At 44.3% G+C, this 19,492-nt stretch overlaps 1 protein-coding gene across 1 annotated transcript; it reads left to right on the top strand.

The window, feature by feature from the left end:
• Positions 1–299: 299 nt before the first annotated feature.
• LOC120314691 (alpha/beta hydrolase domain-containing protein 17A) lies at positions 300–18,948 on the top strand. The gene is made up of 5 exons (XM_039358040.1): positions 300–636; positions 6,759–7,307; positions 13,924–14,118; positions 15,584–15,763; positions 17,860–18,948. The coding sequence occupies exons 2-5, from the start codon at positions 6,994–6,996 to the stop codon at positions 18,074–18,076; spliced, it is 906 nt and encodes a 301-aa protein (XP_039213974.1). The 5' UTR covers positions 300–636; positions 6,759–6,993; the 3' UTR covers positions 18,077–18,948.
• The last annotated feature ends 544 nt before the right edge of the window (positions 18,949–19,492 follow it).

The following is a 19,492-nucleotide window of genomic DNA, read 5'->3' as shown; positions in this document are numbered from 1 at the left end:
CCTGAGAGAATCGTGGGGGACTCCCACGAGGGTCCTGGAAGATCCCTCCCCAAAGTCCTGGGGGACCCCCACAAAGGTCCTGGGACCCCATTTTGAGAAATTCTGCCCTAAGCCACGGCTTTGCAAGCCGCTCGAACAGGGTCTTCGACGCCTTTTCCTCCTGGAAACCGTCCGACTGGCGCCCACGCTCAGCACAGCTTGGGGAGCTCCCCTTGTCTCCCCTGGAGACCCTCCCCACCATTTCTGCCTCCTGAATGCCCCACCCGGCCGGGTGTCGTCATTTCCAGCGCTGGCGTCGCGCTGTCACATCCGCCTCCCCGGGAGGAAGAGACGCCAGAGGGTGGGAGGCCCGGCGCAGCAGCGGCCGCTCGTTCCAACTTGCAGGCCCGACGCGTAATGCGGAGCGCAGGGGCGCCCGGTTGGAGCTCCCAGGCGGGAGCCGGGAAACAACAGAGCCGCGCCGGACGAGGACTTGGCGGCTGAGCGGGGCGGCCGCGGCCTCAGCAGAAGGGGGAACGGAGGACAGGCCACCTGCCGCCCGAAGGGAGAGACTCGCCAGCTGCCCTTCGCGGAGCCGCTGCGAGCCCAAGGCGACGGGGACCTCCGCTGGCGACGCGGAGCAGGGGGCAGGCGCGGGTGATTACGGGCGGGGAGCGGCGGGAACGGGCGTGCAGGGGGGAGAGCAGGCTCGGGATCCTCGCGGGGTCTGCCTGCCTTTGGGCTGGCTACCCTCCACGCTGGCCGAGGGAGAGTTTGGGGCGTCCGGGCGTGATGCGCTCCGCCTCTCCATCCCTGGAAAGGCTCGAACCTGTGGCGGCGGAGGCGGATTCAGCGCTCAGCGGGCGTATTTCTCCGGTCTTCCGGACCGGTGCGGTGGTTTCTGACGTCTGGGGCTCGCTCGTGGGTTTGGGTCTCCTTCTTTTTGCAAGGGCAGGTGTGTTTCTCGGTTCTCCCGGGACAACGACGACCTCTTGCCTTTATTTACGCCAAAGGGGTGGGGGGAAGCCTTGCCGTGGCTGGCTGGGGAGCGTGTTTGCAGGGCTGCTCGGGAGCAGATCTCGGGGGTGCCCGGGTCCCCAAAGTGCCCCAGCTATCTCGCGTGTACATGTTTGTGTGTAGTGACAGCTCCGATGATGTCATATGCCGCTAAGATCTCCGTTCTCCACACGCTCGTTTTGTCCGTTCCCTCAAGAATCTGTTGCTGTTAATCGGGACCGTTGGAGAGAATTTCGCTCGGATTTCCACAATTCCTGCCTGCTAAAATAGCGATCCCCCACTCCTCGTGGGCTGGGCTCTGTTTCCACCCACGAACAGTCCGTGAAAACGCGCGGGATTTACTCCGGGGGTACTACTCGGCGAAAAAAATCTCTCTTTCGATCGCTGTTAAAGGTAGGGCCTGACTGACTGGGGATGGGTTTTGCTGTTTCTGCGTTGGCCCGCCCCATCCCGAGCCGTTTCAACACATCTGAACTACAGTGCCCATGATTCCCAGCAAGAAGAGTTTGAGCTATTGGGATAAAGTTAGGCATGCTTGGAAAGTGCCGAAGTGTGGAGGCCTGGTTGATTTTCTTAGAGGTAAAAGTGATGCTGGATGGGGATAATGAGTAGGATAATGCAGTATGTATGAGGAGCTTTTGGAGTATGCAATTGAAGGGGTGGGGTGGGGGCTTTGTGTAGAGGGGGAAGAGCATCAGTGAAAATATGTCCTTTTTGCTTTCCAATGACTAATGTGGCTTCAAACTGGAGTGCTGAGGGGGAGCTGTAGTATTCTGTTAATGATGTTATTCATGAGGCCACTGTGTATTGGTCTGACACAAGCAGTGTGAGGTTTGGATTGGCTTTGGAGTCTCTGAGGCTCAATCAGCGAGAGATGTGGGTAGATGCAGCCTTATCTTAAGCTACTGTGGTTGTAGGTAGAAGCTTCACAATTCACAAACTCCTGCACAAATTCAGTTGCTGCTGTTGTTATTTTTTTTTCAAAGCAAGCAGATTGGTAGTGTCCTCCTACTCCTTATTTTTTTTTTTTTTTAAAAAAAGACTTTGTGGATAGTTTTAGGTCAGTATTTCTCAACCTTGGCCAGATTAATAATAGGGGGACTTCAACTCCCAGAATTCCCCAGCCAGCATGGCTGACTGGGGAATTCTGGGAGTTGAAGTCCACCCATTTTAATGTTACCAAGATTGAGAATGTTACCAAGACTAATGTAAGGGATGCATTGGACCTTGGAAGACTGCCTGGGTGAGGAACAGGTCCAGTTGCGTTGTTCATAGGATTTGGGGGAGGGATATTCTGTGAATTGGTTGTATCCTCATCAAGGTTGCATAGAAGTCTTGGGAGAGAATTGAGGATCTGCATGATGTCATCATGCAAATGATTGTATGCTTATCATAGACATGATGCAAATTATATTTTCACTTGCAAAATATCTTGCCTGTGAGAGTCGAGTCATGCTGATAATAAACTAGTAATAATAATAACAAAATAGTAGCTGTAGCGTAAGATAGATTTTTTTTCTTCTTCACTAAAAAGTGAAGGAAGCCAAGAAAAACACTAGTGGTTTAAATATGAGGCAGCAGTGTGCTGCAGCTGCCAAAAAGGCCAACACAGTACTAGGCTGCATTAACAGAGGGATAGAATCAAGATCACATGAAGTGTTAATACCACTTTACAAGGCCTTGGTAAGGCCACATCTGGAATACTGCATCCAAATTGGTCACCAGATGTAAAAAATATGTTGAGACTCTAGAAAAAGTACAGAGAAGAGCAATAAAGATGATTAGAGGACTGGAGGCTAAAACATATAAGGAACGGTTGCAGGAATTGGGCATGTCTAGTTTAACGAAGAGAAGGACCAGGGGTGACATGATAGCAGTGTTCCAATATCTCAGGGGCTGCCACAAAGAAGAGGGAGTCAAGCTATTCTACAAAGCACCTGAAGGCAGGAAAAGAAGCAATGGAAGGAAAATAACCAAAGAGAAAAGCAACCTAGAACTAAAGAGAAACTTCCTGACAGAACAATCAGTGGAACAACCTGCCTCCAGAAGCGGTGAATGCTCCAACACCGGAAGTTTTTAAGAAGAGACTGGACAGCCATTTGTTTGAAATAGTATAGGATTTCCTGCCTGAACAGGGGGTTGGACTAGAACTAGATGACCTCCAAGGCCCTTTCCAACATTATTATTATTGTTGTTGTTGTTGTTGTTATATGCTTGCATATAAATTTCAGATTAGAAGGCCAAAGTACTTGTTGCAACACTTGTGCTATCACCTTAATCATTTTTCTGAATAAATCTTTATCAAACTCATAAGGGCTTGTTCCTTGACATATTTTTTCCCAGTCCTGATTAGAGAGTTCTGATGTGATCCCTGAGTCATGATTTTGACATCATTGTTTGTAATGGACATTGATGCATTGCTGTAGTGATTCTATATTTATATCTTACTTTGTGGTCCAATAAGAACTCAAAAAAAGTTCTCATGATAGAATTAGAAAGGTGGAAAACTTCTCTGTATTGAATGGGATGAAGACAACTGTTAATTATTCAGATTTATTATCAGTCTGGCATTGAACAGGAAGTTCAGCTGGATGCCTTGATGTCTATGGAGATTCATAATCATCCAGATCATGGTTGTCCCAAAGGTCCTTTTCTTCCCAAAGGCAACTGGACTTTCTTATTTTTTTCTTTGAAAACATTTGCTTCTCATCCAAGAAGCCTCTTCAGTTAGAAAAAGCACCTTTGGGACAGCTTTGATGGCCTTTTGCTAATTCTAAGACAAGTAACAGTAACATACCCTGGGTTATTATATGATGTTTGTGTGATTTGTCTCTGGTTGGATGGGTTCACATTTTCTATGAAACTTGCTTTGCTTCATAAAAAGCTGGCTGGGTGACTTTGGGCCAGTGACTCTGTCTTAGCCCAACCCACCTCAGGGATTGCTATTGTGGGGAAAAAATAAGAAGGAAGTTGCGTTGGATATGTTCACTGCCTTGTTATTTATAAAAATAATAAAGGTGGGATATACAGTAAATATACTGGGATCATACAAGCTTTAAACTTAAAACATTACACGAAAAGTAAACAATGAGGCATGAATGCTACCAGAACAAAGATAGGTCTGTTAAACCTAGTTTAATCTAGATTTAATCAAGATTGGTAATTCCCTACCCCATAAATTCCTTCAAATTTAGATCCTAAGATGAAAATACAGTTCAATTTTATTCTCTTCAGCTTTGTGTATACACACACACACACATTTTCAGTGTAATCCTGTAAAATATACAACACAAGCAAGAACAAAAATAGAAAATAATAGAAAAGCAAACTGAAAAGGAAAAAAAGAGAAAAACATACAATAATTGCCTTCTGCCCTTCTATCAAGTCATCGTCATATTAATGTTTCCCTAACTTCTTCCTTTCATTTTAATCCCCAAATCTCATAATTCATTTTTTCTTCTTTCAGCAAAAAGTCCATGCAAGGATTTCAGATGATGATGATGATATTGGATAGGGCCCATTGGAGATCTTCTAGTCCAACCCCCTGCTCAGGCAGGAAAACCTATACCATTTCAGTCCAGTCTTTTCTTAAAAAGTCTTTTATTTTTTTTCTCCTGACCAAATTAAACAACTTTGGCACTTCTGCAAGTTCAGTTAATGTTGTGATCCAATCTTCTTCCTTGTGTTGTGATCAGCTTTTGTAGAAAAATTCCTTTTTCCTTTGTGATATTTCTATTCGCGGAAATTGCATGGATATGTTTATATCATTGTTTTGGTTATGCGTTCATATACGTGTGATGAATTATTGGCTGCAAATCAGGAATGAGCAAACACTTGTACACATTAACCCCCTCCTTGCTCTCTTGTTGTGTAGCATGATCAAATGTTTGAAAAGATTATTAATGAGGCTGATTTCTGTGTGAAATTTTATGGGTAGGCCTGTTTTAAAGGGCCAGTGAACAGTCTAGCATCCCAAGTCCTATGTTAGTCCTACTGCTCTAAGCTGCTTTCTTAACATTGAATAAGAATCAGAAAGAATCTCAAGATCATATAGAAAAGGGGTCCCAATTCCCTGGCCGCAGCCCTCTACCACACGCAAAGCTCCATTTGTGTGAGTGGCAGGTGCTTTCGCTCATGTGCAAATGGAGATGCATGTGCTCACATGTGCGCCTGCCACTCACACGGAACCATCCCCTTCACCCCCGGTCCGCCAAGCCAGAAAGATTGGGGACTGCTGATATAGAACAGCTCTGAACTTGACTTAGAAGGAACTAGGACGGGGGTCTTCAACCTTGACAACTTTAAGACTTGTGGACTTCAGCTCCCTGAAGCCCACATGTCTTAAAGTTGTCAAGGTTGAAGACCCCTGAACTAGGAGGCCACAGATGATATCAGTAGATGGCGTATGGTTGAAATTTTATTTGTTGTTGTTCAGTCGTTAAGATGTTCTCTTCGCAACCCCATGGACCACAGCACGCCAGGCTCCCTTGTCTTCCACTGTCTCCCAGAGTTTGCCCAAATTCATGTTCATTGCGTTGATGACACTTTCTAACCATCTCATCCTCTCCCGTCCCCTTCTCCTTTTTGCCATCCATCTTTCCCAACATCAGGGTCTTTTCCAAAGAATCCTCTCTTCTCATTTGGTGTCCAGAGTATTTGGGTTTCAGCTTCAGTATCTCTCCTTCCAAAGAATGGTCAGGGTTGATTTCCTTTAGAACAGTGGTTCTCAACCTGTGGGTCGGGACCCCATTTGGGGTTGAACGACCATTTCACGGGGGTCGCCAAACAATGCAGTCCGCCATTTTTCCCCCCTTTTCCTTACCTGTGCTACTCCCTTTTATTCTATTGGCTTTTGAAAGCCAATAGAATAGACTCTCTTGAATAGAGTCTAATTGTCCAGGCTGTCTCTGCCCTGCTGAGCCCGCCAGAAGTCCCATTCTGCAAACGGTGCTGCACCAGTTGAGTAGTCCTCGACTTACGACCGGTTGAGTAGTCCTCGACTTACGACCGGTTGGGGGTCACGGCATTAAAAAAGTTGAGAACCACTGCTTTAGAAAATTGTATGGTTTTTTCCCAGAGGATAATTAATTGGAACGGAAGTAGAAGGCAAACAACTGTCATATCTTTCATAAAGGCTCCAAAACCCTAAAATCATACCGTCGAAACATGACACTGAATTTTGCTGGACCAATCTTGGGGATGCTGTGACAACTAGCTTGGCTTCCACAGCGTATTTGATAACACTAGACCCGATCTCTGTTTCCCAAATTTAAGATGTGTGGACTTCAACTCCAGAATATTTCAGCCAGCAACACATCTTAAAAAGGTTCACACATCTTTAAAAAGGGCTAAGGTTGGGAAATACAGGTAGTCCTCAACTGACAAAGGTTGGGAAATACAGGTAGTCCTCAACTGACAATGTGAGCCCAAAATTTCCATTGCTGAGCAACACAGTTGAGTTTTGTCCCATTTTACAACCTTGCTTGCCAGGGTTGTTAAGTGAATCATTGCGATTGTTACTAATACGGATGTTAAGTGAGTCTGGCTTCCCCCTTTGACTTGGTTTGTCAGAAGTTCGCAACAAATTATCACATGACCCTGGGACACTGCAACCATCATAAATATATAGAGTCGCCTCCAGGTGAAATGGGTGGCATATAAGAAGATCCATAAGAATCCATAAATTACGACCATTCCCGTTGCCTTTATTGGATCTCCTTCATGGGAAAAAAAATAATTTCCTCTCTTGTTTTGTTTTTTAGGATTCTGTGCAACAAAACTCATGTGCAGAGAGAGACTTCAAGATTCTCTATGTTGGAATGCAGGACCCCCCAGTTATGGCTGTTCTGAGCGGACATGTGCTAAAGACTCCCCGCATTTCACTGGAGGCTGAAATATTTTCGTAACTGGTTGGACTGCCCTGCTTGTGGGACTCCTGCTTTTCCCTGAAAATTACCCTATACCCCATAGTCCCTCTCCTTGATTCCACCCGCGGCCATGAATGGGCTGACGGTTACTGAACTCTGCTGTCTTTTCTGCTGCCCACCTTGTCCTAGTCGGATAGCTGCCAAGCTGGCCTTCCTACCTCCAGACCCCACCTATACAATCGTCCCGGAACCAGATTTTGCGGGCAGCACCAGCAACGCCTCCTCCCGGAGTGGCACCATGGCTCGCTGGAAGCTTCATTTGACGGACCGGGCTGATTTCCAGTATACCCAACGAGAACTAGACACTGTTGAGGTGTTCCTTACCAAAAGCAGCCGAGGGAACCGAGTGAGTTGCATGTATGTCCGCTGCGTACCTGGCGCCAGGTGAGCAAATTTGAAAAGAGTGGCAGTAGTAGTGCGGTATCTGGGTCATTGGGTTTACAGGTAGTCCTTAACTTACAACCATTTGTTTACTGACCGTTGGAGCTTACAACGGCACTGGAAAAAATGACTTATGACTAGTTGTCAAACTGTTGCAGCATTCCTGTGGTCACGTGATCAAAATTCGACACTTGGCAACTGGCATGTATTTATGACGTTGCAATGTCCCAGGGTCCTGTGAACTCCTTTGGCCACCTTCTGACAAAGTCATGGGGATGTCAGATTCACTTATTATTGCTATTATTTTAAAAACTGCAGTGATTCACTTAACAACTGTGACAAGAAAGGTTGTACCATGCGGGCAAATCTCATTTAACAACTGTCTGGCTTAGCAATGGAAATTTGGGGCTCAGCTGTGCTTGTAAGTCAAGGACTACCTGTATAACTGTACAAGTCAGAATAACAGAGTTGGAAGGGACCTTGGAGGTCTTCTAGTCCAACCCCTTGCTCAAGCAGGAGATCCTATACCATTTCAGACAAATGGTTGCCCAATCTCTTCTTAGAAACTGCATCCACAATTTCTGGAAGCAAGTCTTTCCACTAATTAATTGTTCTAATTGTCAAGAAATTTCTTCTTAGTTCCAGGTTGCTTCTCTTCGTGATTAGTTTCTATCCATTGCTTCTTATCCTGCCTTCAGGTGCTTTGGAGAATAGCTTAACTCCCTCTTCTTTGTGGCAGCCCCTGAGATATTGGAACACTGCTATCGTGTCACCCCTAGTCCTTCTCTGCATTAAACTAGACTAGGGATAGGCAACCTTGGCTCTTTTATGAATTGTGGACTTCAACTCTCAGAATTCTTGAGTCAGCATGGCTGGTTCAGGAATTCTGGGTATTGAAGTCCACAAGTCATAAAAGAGCCAAGGTTGCCTACCCCTGAACTAGACATACCCAATTCCTGCAACTGTTCTGAATATGTTGTAGCTTCCAGTCCTCTAATCATCTTTGTTGCTTTTCTCTGTACTCTTTCTAGAGGCTCAACAAGTCCTTATTAGAAGTGGTGCTGGTAAATGTGAATTTGCTGGGATTCCATCTCAGTTTCCAAAGCAGTTCGCACAGAATTGTGGGACGCCCTGCATTCTTTTGCTCGGCTGATGGCAGTTCTTCTGTTATTGAAGAAACACACTAGCAAAGCCCTCTGTTAAGACAACAGTTTGAGCCAGTGATCATTGTTGGCCATGTTTGGGGGAGGGGGGGAAGACTGTATCCACTAAGCACAGTTAAACAACAAAGTTAAGAACATCAGCCTTGCTCAAAGCTGCTTAATTGAGTTAATCTGGGGCCTGTCATTTGGTGTATAAATTCTTGCTATGTTGCAGGTGCCTCCAAATAATCATAAGCCTGGAATTGAAAGGAGCTTGTGACCTCTTCCGCCTCCCACCTCTTTTTTTTTTTTGTTTTTTTAAATAGGGGTTGCTCAGACAACTGGAAAGCTTAAGGGGATTGGACCCCAGCCTTTGTAATCTGTTTCCATGACAATGTGAAAAAAAAAACTTCATAGGTGCAGGAATTAAGCCCCTTGAGAGCTTAACATGTCAGGTTTAATTTTGCCGAAAGAGTCCCAGTGTTTATTCCGTGCGGTGAAAATTATCAAATAAAATTTAATTAAATCAGATTGGGGCCTGGCCGGTGGGGGTCACCAGAGCCAGTTCTCAAGGGAATCGAGCACGGGTGACGTACTTGGAACATGTGAGCTGCAAGGGGGAAGTTTTATTTTCAGCCTCAAACTTTTGCAGCGGTGTTTTCCTTCTCATTTATGACTGTGTACAGGTAGTCCTCGACTTACAACTGTTTGTTTAGTGACAATTCAGAGTTGCAAGGGCACTGAAAAAGTGACCTATTACCAGTTCTCACATAACTGTTGCAGTATCCCATGATCAAAATTCCGATGCTTGGCAACTGGCACGTATTTACAATCGTTACAGCATCCCAGGGTCATGTGATCACCATTTGTGACCTTTAGAGGCCAGCTTCTAAAAAGAGACTCCATGAGGGAAACCAGATTCACTTAACAACCACATGATTCACTTAACAGCTGCAGAGTTTCACTTAACAGTTGTGGCAAAAAAGGTCATGAAATGGGGCACAAGTCAATAGCTGTCTTGCTTAGCAACAGAAATGTTGGGCTCAGTTGTGATCAAAAGTCAAGGACCACCTGTACAGGCTCCTTTGCAGATTTACCTGAAGGTAAATTTTACTGACTTGAGGGGGAGGGTGTTTCTAAGTAAGCAAAACCAGAACCGAACTAGAAAAGAAAGTCTGAATAGTTTGGCCACAGTAACCGGAAGATAAATGTGTATAAAAAAGTTACTATATTTGCTATTCTCTGGGCACTGTGAAATGCGAAGAACGAAACACGGGATAATAAAACCAAGAACAATCAGCAGCATCCTTATCAAAGATTATGATACTAATAGATAATAATTCCCAGGTCTTTGGGAAGGACTTGCTAGGTAGATAAAAATGCCAAATCCATTCTGGCTAACTGTGAGACAAACCAAAATAATAAATATATGATGAGGATGAAAAAAAACCCATCATAAACCAAACACCTGAATGTGTAATATAAAGTTTCTAAAAGCGCTACAAATGATTTTAGAAATGGAAAGAATAACATGGCCTTTAACCAGGCATCCTACAGCTCAAAATTGTGAGGGTTTTGTTTAGCAACTGTAACTGTAATCGACCATAAGAAAGGCGGAGCGCAAAAAAATTGAGGCCTTTGAACTATGGTGCTGGAGAAGACTCCTGCGAGTCCGTTGGACTGCAAGGCGATCAAACCGGTTAGTCCTAGAGGAGATCAGTCCTGACTGCTCTTTAGAAGGCCAGATTCTGAAGCTGAAACTCAAGTATTTTGGCCACCTAATGAGAAGGAAGGACTCACTGGAGAAGAGCCTGATGCTGGGAAAGATGGAGGGCAATAGAAGAAGGGGACGACAGAGAATGAGGTGGCTGGATGGAGTCACTGAAGCAGTAGGCATGAGTTTAAATGGACTCCAGAAGATGGTAGAGGACAGGAAGACTATGAGGTCATGATGTGTCGGACACGACTTCGCAGCTAACAACAACAACAACAACTTTAAATCAGAGCAAACAGATGATATCCTCAAAAGTAGCAACTTCTCTTTCCAAATAGGATGTCTGTGTTGAAGTTGTCTCCATGTGGTTAAGTTGAAATGAGACTTAATAAACATAGGTGATTCTGTCCTGGGCCTTTCCTTTCCCCATGCTGGCTGAGGAATTCTGGGACTTGAAGTCCACTCATCTTAAACTTGCCAAATTTGATACACACAACCCTTGAAAGGTGTTCAAGAGGAACCCTTCTTGCAAACTCTTCAAGGGCTGAGGCCTTGAATCTTGGGACACAATTGTTGAACAACCATAAAAAGATCATTTGCCAGAAAATCAAGGCATCTCTTCAGCCACTGGAGCCACCTGGTTAGGCTGGAGAAGTTAGTTGAGGCCTGGACATGGGGTGGGAGCAGCAAGGAGAAGTCCTGGAGCAGCTAGATCAGAGCAGCTAGACCAGTTCTTTCCTTAGTTTGACAGATGTGATGGTTGTGGATAAGGGCGTTCCCTGGTCACAGTTTCTGGTCTTCTTTGTATGGGAATCTGTCTCTGTTCTCCATTGTTGATACAGTAAATCAACCGTCCAGCCATAAATCCTTAAAAATGAAAAAAAAAAAACCCACCACTTTTCATGTCCAAAACAGCTGACTGTTACTCTTTAAACTCATTTTGCCCTATTATTCCTAGGAACCCTGTTAGATAGATCAGATTTGGGTGTCTTTGGGATTTTACACATTGAAATAATTCAATCTGTAAAAAAATTCAAAGTTCACATTGTTGTGCCAAATGATTGTGCAAATGCCAAGAAAAATGTTTTCCTTCTTTAGGTGGCCTTAATTAATTTTGTCCGTTCCTCCCCATTATGTAGAACAGAGTTAGGATGATCCTATTTTCCTGGAAAAAAATGAAGGATAAACTTGAAAAGAGGGGCAAATCTGAAAGAGTTTAACAAAACAATATTCATAAATGGTTGTTTATATTTGTAACTTTGCTTTATAAAGGAAACTTCAAGAGCAAAAGCGAGAAAAACTTTACAAAAGCACATATTCTAAGAAAATTATCTAAAATTGAACAGCATGTGCAAATTTATATTAAAAGGACGTTCAGTTTCCATACTTTTCACATTAATGTGAACGACTATGGATTAAATAGAGCCATTTGTATGGTAAATGTTAAATGACTCAAATAAAGGACAAAAGTGAATGCTTGAAAAAGAAATACATCCAAAAGTCAGCTTTCCGAAATTAAAAAAAACCCTGTTCTTTATAGTAAAGAGTGGACGATCGCTGTCGTGATAGTAAATTTGAGAGAAGAAAACTCTTGCTTGTATTTCTTCCTGTAATAGAAAATGTGGGGAAATGGTGATGACAGTATTTATTTTATAGACATTGGTAGGATCTGTAGAAATTCTGATACTTTAGTCTCCATCTTTTATGTAAGGAGTAGAAACAGCAATAAATCTCAAAATGACTCAAGAACTGAGTTACGTAAAACTGCCAGTGAAGGTGAAAATGTCATACTTAAGACTGCAGCCATCCGTTTGTAATAAATTAGTGAGGCCAAACTTTTCTGTAACAATTCTTTAGATTTCTGCAGAAAGGGAGAATTGTGCCTGTGTTTTAAATACTAGGTAAATGTTTGAAAATGTCACCTCTGAGCTGCTAAAGGTGGTCTGGGCCAGGGGTAGACAACCTTGGCTCTTTTATGACTCATGGACTTCAACTCCCAGAATTCCTGAGCCAGCCACGCTGAGGGAAAAGGGAGAGGTTTCCAAGCTGAGCCATGCTGGCTCAGGAATTCTGGGAGTTGAAGTCCATAAAAAGAGCCAAGGTTGCCCACCTCTGGTCTGGGCTATGCTGTTGTTTCATATGGTTCCTTACGGGAGTGGCTGGCAATGCAGACAGTCCTCGGCTTACGACCACAATTTCCATTGCTAAGCAAAATGGTTGTTAATTGAGTTGTGCTCATTTTTATTATCTTTTTTTTGCCATGGTTGTTATGCAAAGCACTGCAGTTCTTATGTGAATCACGTGGTCGTTAAGTAAACCAAGCTTCTGCCATCGACTTTGCTCGTCTGGGAAGGTTTGCAAATGCGATCACATGACGCCGTGAGTGTCTAAAACCACGCCGTGCCCGTTTCCAAGTGATCAGATTTTTGATCCCATGACAGTGGAGATGCTGCAACAGGCATAAGTACAAGGACCGATCATAAGTCCATTATAAATGGTTCAAATGGTTACTAAACGAATAGTTGTAAGTTGTAAGGACTACCTGTGCTAGTGTTTGTACAAGGGGTTCTCAACCTTGGCAACTTTAAGACTTGTGGACTTCAACTCCCAGAATTCCTTAGCCAGCAAAGCTGAGTTGAAGTCCACAAGTCTTAAAGTTGCCAAGGTTGAGAACCCCTGGAATTTTGTACAGAGGGGGGCTACAGGAGAAACAAGTGCAACACAGCATAATCCATTCTTCCTTTGTGTGGTTCGAAAAGACCTATCTTGCTGTGGCCTCAGAAGCGGCCACCTCATTATGTGGTGAGGTGTACACCTTTTTTTACAAGCATAGACAGTCGTATTTAAGCATATTTCACGCATACCCTAAACCAGGGGTCTTCAAACTTGGCCCTTTTATGACTTGTGGACTTCAACTCCCAGAATTCCTCAGCCAGGCACGCGTGCTTGGCTGAGGAATTCTGGGAGTTGAAGTCCACAAGTCATAAAAGGGCCAAGTTTGAAGACCCCTGCCCCTAAACCTTTGTATAAAAGAGGCCTAATGTAATGAGCCTTGATCCATGGCAAAATGAGATGGTAGGGACTTACGAAGGAAGGAGGCCGGACCAACTCTGAAAATAGCGGAGCCGTTTAAAACTTCATTCTCACGTTAACAAATGTAAACACGGTATTAAATAAGAGTTTCCAGCTCTTGTTTAATGAGGAGAAGGGATCTTCACCAACCTCTTCTCCTCCTCCACCCCCACTGTGCTAATTTCTACTTGCAGAGAGGGGGTGAGCACACACATTTTCTGTTGTGAAGTGAGACATTTGTTAAACGAGTTTTGCACATTTTTACGATCGATCTTGCCCCAGTTGTTACGTGAATTACTGCAGTTGATAAGTTAGTAACCTGGTTGTTAAATGAATCTGGCTTTCCAGATTCTTTGCTTGTCAGAAGGTCATAAAAGGTGACCTCACACGACCTTGGGAACAACACAGCAACAATCATAAATACGAACTAGTGGCCAAGCATCTGAATTTTGATCACGGGGAAGTTGCCCAGGTGTTAACTATGAAAACTGGTCATAAGTCGCTTTTTTCATTGCCATTGTAACTTTGAATGGTTACTAAATGAAATGTTGTAAGTCAAGGACTGTCTGTGTTCTGAAGTGGTACACTCTGTCCTGCAAAAAAAAAACAGTAGGCCTTTCACCACCGTGGTTGCACCTGAGGATCAGATGTGATCCCTCTGCTTCTTTCTGAACCCTTCCTTCTCCTCCAGGTTCACCGTTCTGTTCTCGCATGGCAACGCTGTGGATTTGGGCCAGATGTGTAGCTTCTACATCAGCCTGGGCACTCGGATTAGCTGCAACATCTTCTCTTACGACTACTCCGGCTACGGTGCCAGCACAGGGAAACCTTCAGAGAAGAACCTCTATGCTGATGTTGATGCAGCCTGGCAGGCCTTACGCACACGGTGAGTCTCCAGGAAGAACACCGCCAGCCTTTTGTTGTTGTTGTTTCAAAAGCTCCAGGATGGTTCATAACAGTGTCATGATTGATCAGTCCATCAGTTTCCAGCAAGGGCGTTCAGAGGCCTCTTCCTTAAATGTTTTCTCAGAAATCGGATACTTCCTAAATAGCGACTCCATTCTTAGTTTTCGAGGCCAAGAAAGATGGGCAGATATACTTTCCATTAAGCCATAAATAGACAAACAAGCTGTACTTGTTCATTGCCTGTCTTAGCGCCCAAATTAGGGCCTGGATCTGCAAGTGTGACTGTGGACACCCGTTTTGGTGCCCACCATGTTTCTTGTCTCATCTTGAGTTGGGTTTTTTTAACTTTAAAAAAAAGCAAAAACGAGGTCAACAGTGCTGCTAAGTGAGCAGCAGCCTCTGGTACTATACTGGCTTCTTAAAGTCCTGAAATATCTTCAGAAGCATGTAGTGGTATGTGGGAATGACTTTGAGAGACTGGGTTTAGAGATGCTATGGAGGGAATAATTAGATAAGAGACAGCTTAGCCTGCAGCTGGATAGAGGGTGAGACAAGAGGCTGAGAAGGGACTCTTGGGGTATAAAGGAGATGGTGGGAAAATTGTATTTTTACACCTGCAAGGGTCTGCTAGTATAGCTTTACAGTAAAATAGAATTAGCTGCTCTGGCTGTGTTTCCTGTCCGGTCTACCTGGTAAGGCTGAAAATGTTCTTTATGGTCAGACCCTTGGTGTTCTCTAAGCTGGGTTGTTTTTTTGCAGATGTTTCATTACCAAACTAGGTAACATCACCAGTGCTAGTAGAGCTAGCAGCTACTAGCACTGGTGATGCTACCTAGTTCGGTAATGAAATATCTGCAAGAAAACAACCAAGCTCTGAAAGCACCAAGGATCCCGTGGTTCAGCCCTGGGCTACAAATATTCTCTTCTATCAATTCTATGTTTTCTTACAAAATAATTGGCAGCTGTTGCCTCATGCTGGGTTTGAAAATGTGCCCACCTACCCAGAGAAGGGCAGAGTTAAGCAAGAGGAAGCAAACTGTTTTGAGGGCCAGGGAGAGAGGGGGGCACAGGAGTAGCGGGGAAGAGGAAAATAAATGTTTTGCGTGGTTCAGCCTGCCTACGCTTCCACCTCTTTAGAACTGAGTGAGACTGCTAGGGTGCCTCCGGACAGCTCATCAGTAGGAGACACAGACAAAGTGGGCTGCCTGTTCATTCCAGCATCTATTTGGGGCTGGATTGCCTTTTAAGTGAGGATGTCCCTTCCCTTAGTCATGACGAGTAGCCCCAAATAGCATCAGCTGTCAAGTTCTACTTGGAAATCACGTTTTTACATCTGTAGAGAGCAAATTCCATCCCTGTACTTCTTCAAGCAGTACATAAGGCACATAAAAGATGTAATTTACCTTGCGACGGCACCTCTACGGTTTCTTTTCCTCTCTCTACAGATATGGGATCAGCCCTGAGAACATCATCCTCTATGGGCAAAGCATTGGGACGGTGCCCACAGTGGACCTGGCCTCCCGCTATGAGTGTGCAGCTGTTATCTTACATTCACCTTTAACATCGGGCATGCGTGTTGCCTTCCCAGAAACCAAAAAGACCTACTGCTTTGATGCTTTCCCAAAGTAAGTCCTTGAGGAAGCAAGAACGTGGGTGTGGAGCTCAGCCAAGGAAGGCAAATGTACAATTAAACTTTACTACTGAAGTCTGCTGGATTTATAGTTAGAACAATTAACCAGTGAAACAACCTGCCTCCAGAAGCTGGGAATACTCCAACACTGGAAGTTTTTAAGAAGAGACTGGACAGCCATTTGTCTGAAATGGTATAGGGTTTCCTGCCTGAGCAGGGGGTTGGACTAGATGATCTCCAAGGTCCCTTCCAACTTTATTATTATTGTCGGTCATCGCACAGTCAGCCAGATGTTCAGACTGGATTTGGCATTTTGTCTACCTATCGAATCCTTGCCCAGGACCTGGGATAGGCAGATGTGGATGTTTGATGGTATTACAGATATCATTGCAGGATGGAAGCAGTTCCTAATAAGGCCGCCTTTTGCAATTGACTAATAGCGAATTTGTCAATGCCAATTGTGTTCAAGTGGTGCTCCAGTTGTTTTGGGATTGCACCCAAGGAGCCTATGACTATTGGTACTACCCTTGCTTGCTTTTGCCACAGTCGTTCTATTTCTATTTGTAGGTCTTTGTATTTTGTTATCTTCTCCAGTTCTTTCTCTTCTATTCTGCTATCTCCAGGCACTGCCACATCCACTATCCAGACTTTTTTGTCTTTCTTATCGACAATTGTTAAGTCTGGGGTGTTATGTTGCAGGTGCTTGTCTGTTTGAATTCTGAAGTCTCAGAGCAGTTTAATTTTATTATTTTCTATGACTTTCTCTATTTTATGATCCCACCAGTTTTTGCTTACAGGCAAATGATATTTTTTGCAGATCTTCCAATGCACCATTGTTGCTACTTTGTCATGCCGTTGCTTGTAATCAGTTTGTGCAATCTTCTTGCAACAGCTTACCAAGTGGTCCACTGTTTCTTCAGCTTCTTTGCATAGGCGGCACTTACTATCTGTTGCTGTCTTCTCAATTTTGACTTTGAATGCATTTGTCCTTAAGGCTTGGTCTTGTGCAGCCAGATTATCATCATCATCATCATCATCATCATCATCATTACTATTGTTATTATTATTATTATTATTATTATTATGGATCATCGCACAGTCAGCCAGATGTTCAGACTGGATGATGATGATGATGATGATTTTCTGTCAGCACCCCTCCCTCCAAATCTTTTAATTTCTTTTTCAGAAGCATGATTATTGACAAGTCTATCCTGCCAGTGCAACTCCAAAAAACTTTTCAGTGAGAGTTTCCTACATACCGATCAGGGATCACCAAACATGGCAACTTTAAAACTTGTGGACTTCAATTCCCAGAAGTCCTCAGCCAGCTTGGAATTCTGGGAGTTGAAACCCACACATCTTAAAGTTGTCAAGTTTGGAGACGCCTTGTATAGAGGCTACTCAGTTTGCATTTAGTTACAAATAGAAGTAGTAACTCAGTATTTGCTTCGTTTATTTCCAATTTGATTCACTATACAGTACAGGTAATCCTCAGCTTACAAATCACAACTGGAAGCAGAACTTGTGCTGTTAGCCAAGATGGTTGTTAAGGGAGTCATGCCCAATTTTATGATCTTTTTTGCCATCGTTGTTAAGCCAATCACTACAGTTGTTAAGGAAATCAAGTCATTAAGCAAAGTTCACAAATGGCAATCACAAGACTCGGGGATGCTGCAACCTGCCTAAATCAGGGGTCCTCAAACTTGGCCCTTTTATGACGTGGACTTCAACTCCCAGAATTCCTCAGCCAGCGTGCCTGGCTGAGGAATTCTGGGAGTTGAAGTCCACAAGTCATAAAAGAGCCAAGTTTGAAGACCCTTGGTCTAAATACATGACAGTTGCCAAGTAGCCGAATTTTGATCATGTGACTTTAGGGATCCTGTGATAATCATAAGTTAGAAGACCGGTCATAAGTCACCATTTTCAATGCTGTAGTCCAGGGGTCCCCAACCTTGGCAACTTTAAGACCTGTGGACTTCAACTCCCAGAATTCTCCAGCCAGCATGGAGAAGAGAGGCTCTGTTTGATTTTAACCATTTTAACTGCTGCAATAATCTACCCTCACTTTCTCTATTCCTCTCTCTTCCGCAGTATAGACAAGGTGTCCCGCATCACTTCCCCCGTTCTGTTCATTCATGGCACCGAAGACGAGGTGATTGATTTCTCTCACGGCCTGGCCCTTTACGAGCGCTGCCCGAAGGCCGTGGAGCCCCTCTGGGTGGAAGGAGCTGGCCACAACGATATCGAACTCTACAGCCAGTACCTGGAGCGCTTACGCAAGTTCATCTCACAAGATCTGTCTGGTTAATGCAACTCCACCTGCTTGACCCTTCCGGCAAAGACCGACCGCCTTGACTGGGCCTGGGGAAGCAGAGGAAGCATTCGTGGCTTTTGAAGGGGAAGGCCGCCGATGCTGCAAGCTCCACGTTCCCATCTGCAAAATGGGGAGTAGTTCTATCCATCCTCCCTCTATCGCAGTCTTAGCCTGCGCAGGGCTCTTGCGTCTCTCCTGGTGGTTCTTCCCCATCGCCGAGGGCCCTTTCCAGCTGTTCTCATTTCCAGCTGCTGTCATGGCTGAAGATGGGCCTGACCATCACAGCAAGATGCCTGAGGACGGAGTCCCGAATTGCACCTCCTCGCGGGACTCCAAAGGATTCAAGCGTTGCAGACTATTCTAAAACATGAACATCTCCATCAGGGCTATCCTCTCTGTGGCCTCCATCCATCTTTTCACTTCCTGTTTCAGATCCCGTTTTCTTAACACTCTGCGTGTGACCCACAGATAGCAATAAGCCATAGGCAGGGTGGGGCGGGAGGCAAAGCACCTTGCATGCTGGCCAAAAACGGCTTGCTTCAGTTTAGCTGTCCAGCCCATGGCAGCCCTCGAAGACAATTGAATTTCATTCAGATTTCCCCAGGGATTGGGACAGAAAACAACCACCTGTAATTTTTCACCCGGAAGCCTGCAAAAGGACTATTGGTGGAATGCGGCAAGGCTGTTCTACACATCCCGGAATTTATCGGTGGTGGGGAGTCATTTGCCAGCTTCATCACAACTCCTAGATATTATTGTTTTAATCTTCCACACCCTGTCCCCTCCAGATGTTCCCAAGGAATGGATTACACTTTACTTAACTTTGGGCATTCAGGCAATGGGGAACGGGTTGGGTGGGAATTTGAGGGAAGAATTCTCCATCCATTCATTTTGAAAGAGGAATAAAAAAAAATGAAAGAAAGATCCACATGTGTTTCCTGCTAAATGTTGGTGGGAGACTTGGATGGGATTGAATGAGTTGGAAGTTTGTGGAAGTGGGTAGGTCATGAAATAGACAGCCCAAGAATTCCAGTAATGGTACTTCATTTTTTAGGACAGGGTTTCTCGACGTTGGTGACTTCAAGATACATGGACTTCAACTTCAATTCTGGGAATTGAAGTCCATACATCTTAAAGTCATCAAGGTTGAGAAACACTATTCTAGGATATAATAAGAGAATCTCGAATGTCTGACAGAGTTTCCTTCTGCTCCCTCTTATACCAAACAAAATCAAGTTGGGGCTATTTTAAGTTTCTTCAGTATATTTTTCCCGTTTCCCAGGGCTGAGTTGTCATTCTTCTTCTCATAAAACCATACAGTATCTTCTTAATCTATCTGCCACGTAGGAACGATGGGTGTTGTAATTCAATATCTGGAGGGCAGGGCTGCTTGCTTTGAAGCTCTTAGTA

This window comes from Crotalus tigris, unplaced genomic scaffold, assembly GCF_016545835.1.
Source record: "Crotalus tigris isolate CLP2741 ecotype Arizona unplaced genomic scaffold, ASM1654583v1 scf7180000018974.730210, whole genome shotgun sequence".
NCBI lineage: Eukaryota > Metazoa > Chordata > Lepidosauria > Squamata > Viperidae > Crotalus > Crotalus tigris.
This window is presented reverse-complemented; position numbering and strand designations above follow the sequence as displayed.

What these genes read in the sequence shown, in the direction of transcription:
- LOC120314691 (XM_039358040.1), top strand. Translation starts at nt 6,994, where the DNA reads ATGAATGGGCTGACGGTTACTGAACTCTGCTGTCTTTTCTGCTGCCCA. An exon ending in TGGCAGGCCTTACGCACACG is followed by an intron (nt 14,119 to 15,583) that starts GTGAGTCTCCAG and finishes CTCTCTCTACAG; the next exon opens with ATATGGGATCAGCCCTGAGA. An exon ending in TGCTTTGATGCTTTCCCAAA is followed by an intron (nt 15,764 to 17,859) that starts GTAAGTCCTTGA and finishes TCTCTTCCGCAG; the next exon opens with TATAGACAAGGTGTCCCGCA.